This window comes from Pteropus vampyrus, unplaced genomic scaffold, assembly GCF_000151845.1.
Source record: "Pteropus vampyrus isolate Shadow unplaced genomic scaffold, Pvam_2.0 Scaffold101, whole genome shotgun sequence".
Classification (NCBI taxonomy): Eukaryota; Metazoa; Chordata; class Mammalia; order Chiroptera; family Pteropodidae; genus Pteropus; species Pteropus vampyrus.
The window spans coordinates 904418-907148 of NW_011888882.1; the positions used below are offsets into that span (position 1 = coordinate 904418).

Genomic DNA, 2731 nt, shown 5'->3' on the forward strand with positions numbered 1-2731 from the left:
ACTATATGGAAGTTCATAATACTATCTTCTCTTTTGTGCACATTGGAAATTTACCACAATAAACAGCTTTAAAACTTTCCCTTTCATCCTACAAACTGAAAACAATTATTGCATGCAATTAACCTAAACTAGTTTTTCAAATTTGTATTTTAAAAAAATTTACTTTCCTTTTCATGATGCATTTTTGTATTTTTGTTTAGTAACCATATTAGAGACATAAAATCCCAGTATTTTAAAATTCCAAACAAAATGCTGCCTGAAAGAAAGTAAACTTTCAGATAAACTGAAAAAATGGTCTGAAGTTCAATCGTTCTTGCACTGTTTTTGCTACTAAAGTCTTTTATTTGAAAGCAGCATTATTCATTATTATTCAGTGAAAAGAACCCTAGACTAGGGATATAAAACCGCTGATCTACTTCCATTTTGTCACTTTGAATCATTGAACCTCAACTTCCTTAATAATATAATAAAGAGGTAAAGTTCTAAATTTTCATTTCAGATCTAAAATTCCATGGTTCTACAATTTGGAAGACAAAAAATAAAAGCCATCATAAACTATATCAATTTTTTTAATAAAGAAGTAACTCAAAAGAACATTTTTTCTATACATAAATAAGGTCATAACTCGGTGCTGGCGTTCATACCAGGTGAATCTACAAAGCCAAGAACAGGAACCACTGCATCCCCTTCAGAAGATCTGATACTTTGGCTCTTCACTTTTTTGTTCACATATTTGTGCAACATGCTGTAGTACTGTTCCTTTGGATTGAACGTATATAATGATGAAATCTGCTGCCAGTCTTTCATGGTTGGGGTGTTGAACTCCTTTGGCTGTGAGCAGTCAAGGAAACATTTAACATTTTCTTTTGCCAATTCCGCTGCATGCTGTGTAGCTTCACTTTTGAGGATCTTCTGCTCCTGTTCCAAATAGATTTTCCAAAATTTCAGCTGCATAAAACTAACTGGAGAGATGCACTGGCTGATAGATGTAACAATCAGAAGGAAGATGATAACAGCTGCTATCAGGATCCAGCCCAGGACCTAGAAAAACACAACAAAATACTAATCTAATCACCGTTTTTTAAGAAGACATTTTAAAATCCTCAGCTAAAGTTTGAACTACTCACTGGTCATAATGAACATGCAACAGTTTTAGGTCTTAATTCCTTAAGAGAAAGGAGTAACAAGTAACCTCTCAATGGTTGCTTAGCAAGTCAGTTATACTTCAAATCATATCAAGGGCCCAGGGAGATATCTATGTCACTTCCCTAGAATTCAAAACATGTGGAATTAAGGCAAATCCAATGAAACAAGCATTCATTTTCAAAACTTCTGAGTTCTATATGCCCAGAAGCAGTGTGTGGGGTGGTGGCTTTAGAGCCAAGCAGATCCATTTTATTGAAACAATTCTGCTTTCTTCTGGCTAGGCAAACAACTTGATCGTTAGAAAAACCTAAGGGAATGATGTAGGAGGTAAAGGACCTAGAGCAGTATCTGGCACAGAGTAGGTGCCCGACACTAAAAGAGCGCCTTCCCTCCTTTCATTCGGTTTATTTAAATATTTGCCTGTCGGCTCATTAGACGCCAAGAAGCCATTCTAATTTGTCTTCGGTGTCATTTGTCTGGAAAAAGGGTACCGATTCCTACTTTACCCAGTCCGCCCGGCAGTAGCCCATCCCTCACCCCACCACCACCTCCTAAACTCCAACCTCCCCGGGTCGACGCCAGCGCCTGACCTGCGACTGGGCCCTGAGCTCCTTCAGGAGGCCCTGCACGGGAGCCTTGGCCTGATTGCAGGGCACCAGCGGCAGCTGGGCAGCACAGTCGGGGTCATCGCCGGGACACAAGTGCCGCGCCACTACGTTGCTTCCGCTGGCCGCGCACTCGTAGAAGGCGCCCCCGAGCAGCGCTACGGCCACCCAGGTGAGAGGCGCGAGTGCGGCGACCCCGCTGAGCTGCGCACACACCAGGGTCCTGCGCATCCCCACGCCGCAGCCCGCGCGGGCGCCCGGCGCGCAACAGCCGGTCAGCAGGCGCCACGTGCGCGCACTCAACACGTAGCCCAGAAGGAAGAGTGCCAGAGCGGGTACCAGCAGAAACACCAGGCCGTAGGACAGGTTCCAGGTTGCGCTGCAGGGGCACTGAAACACTGCGGTGGAGAAGATGCGCTCCATGCCCGCAGTGAGCAGAGTTACCACGCCGTAGCCCAACGCGCTCTGGTGCTTATGGTGCAAATTCAGCACTGCTTGAAACTTCTCCATGGGCCTCCTTTCTCAGAGTGCTGTGGCTGCTCCTGCCCCTATCCTGCCCTGCTCCTCAATGGTTTGGGCGGGCTGGGGCTGGGGGTTAATGCCCTCTGCTAAGAAGCAGTTTCTAAAGAGGGAAGAGGGTTTCATTTAACTTTGTGAGCTTTTGCTTTCTTATTTAAAGCTTTCGCTTTCTTATTTGCCAGCCCTGGCTGACAAACAGACCCAAGCGCAAGCCCCTTTGACCTTCCCAATACCAACCCCTTTCCAGGGACTGCCACACTGGTGATCTTTCCCAGTTCAGGAACTCAGACCGAAGACGGACTCTGTTCCATTGTAACCTTTGTTGTCACGCAGCTGACAACCAACCGGGGACTTTGCTTATCATTCCTGCCCCAATGCAGCTGCCCAATGCAAACAATACATTTTACTTGGTCAAATTAGGAAAGACCAGATTTTCCTCTATTACAACCACCCTAGTTCCT

At 45.0% G+C, this 2731-nt stretch overlaps 1 protein-coding gene across 1 annotated transcript; it reads right to left on the reverse strand.

Moving 5' to 3' along the window:
* Positions 1-592: 592 nt before the first annotated feature.
* On the reverse strand, positions 593-2369 carry CALHM6 (calcium homeostasis modulator family member 6). The gene is made up of 2 exons (XM_011364776.2): positions 1737-2369; positions 593-1041 (listed from the first exon to the last, which is right to left on the reverse strand). The coding sequence occupies exons 1-2, from the start codon at positions 2259-2261 to the stop codon at positions 619-621; spliced, it is 948 nt and encodes a 315-aa protein (XP_011363078.1). The 5' UTR covers positions 2262-2369; the 3' UTR covers positions 593-618.
* Between the last annotated feature and the right edge of the window lie 362 nt (positions 2370-2731).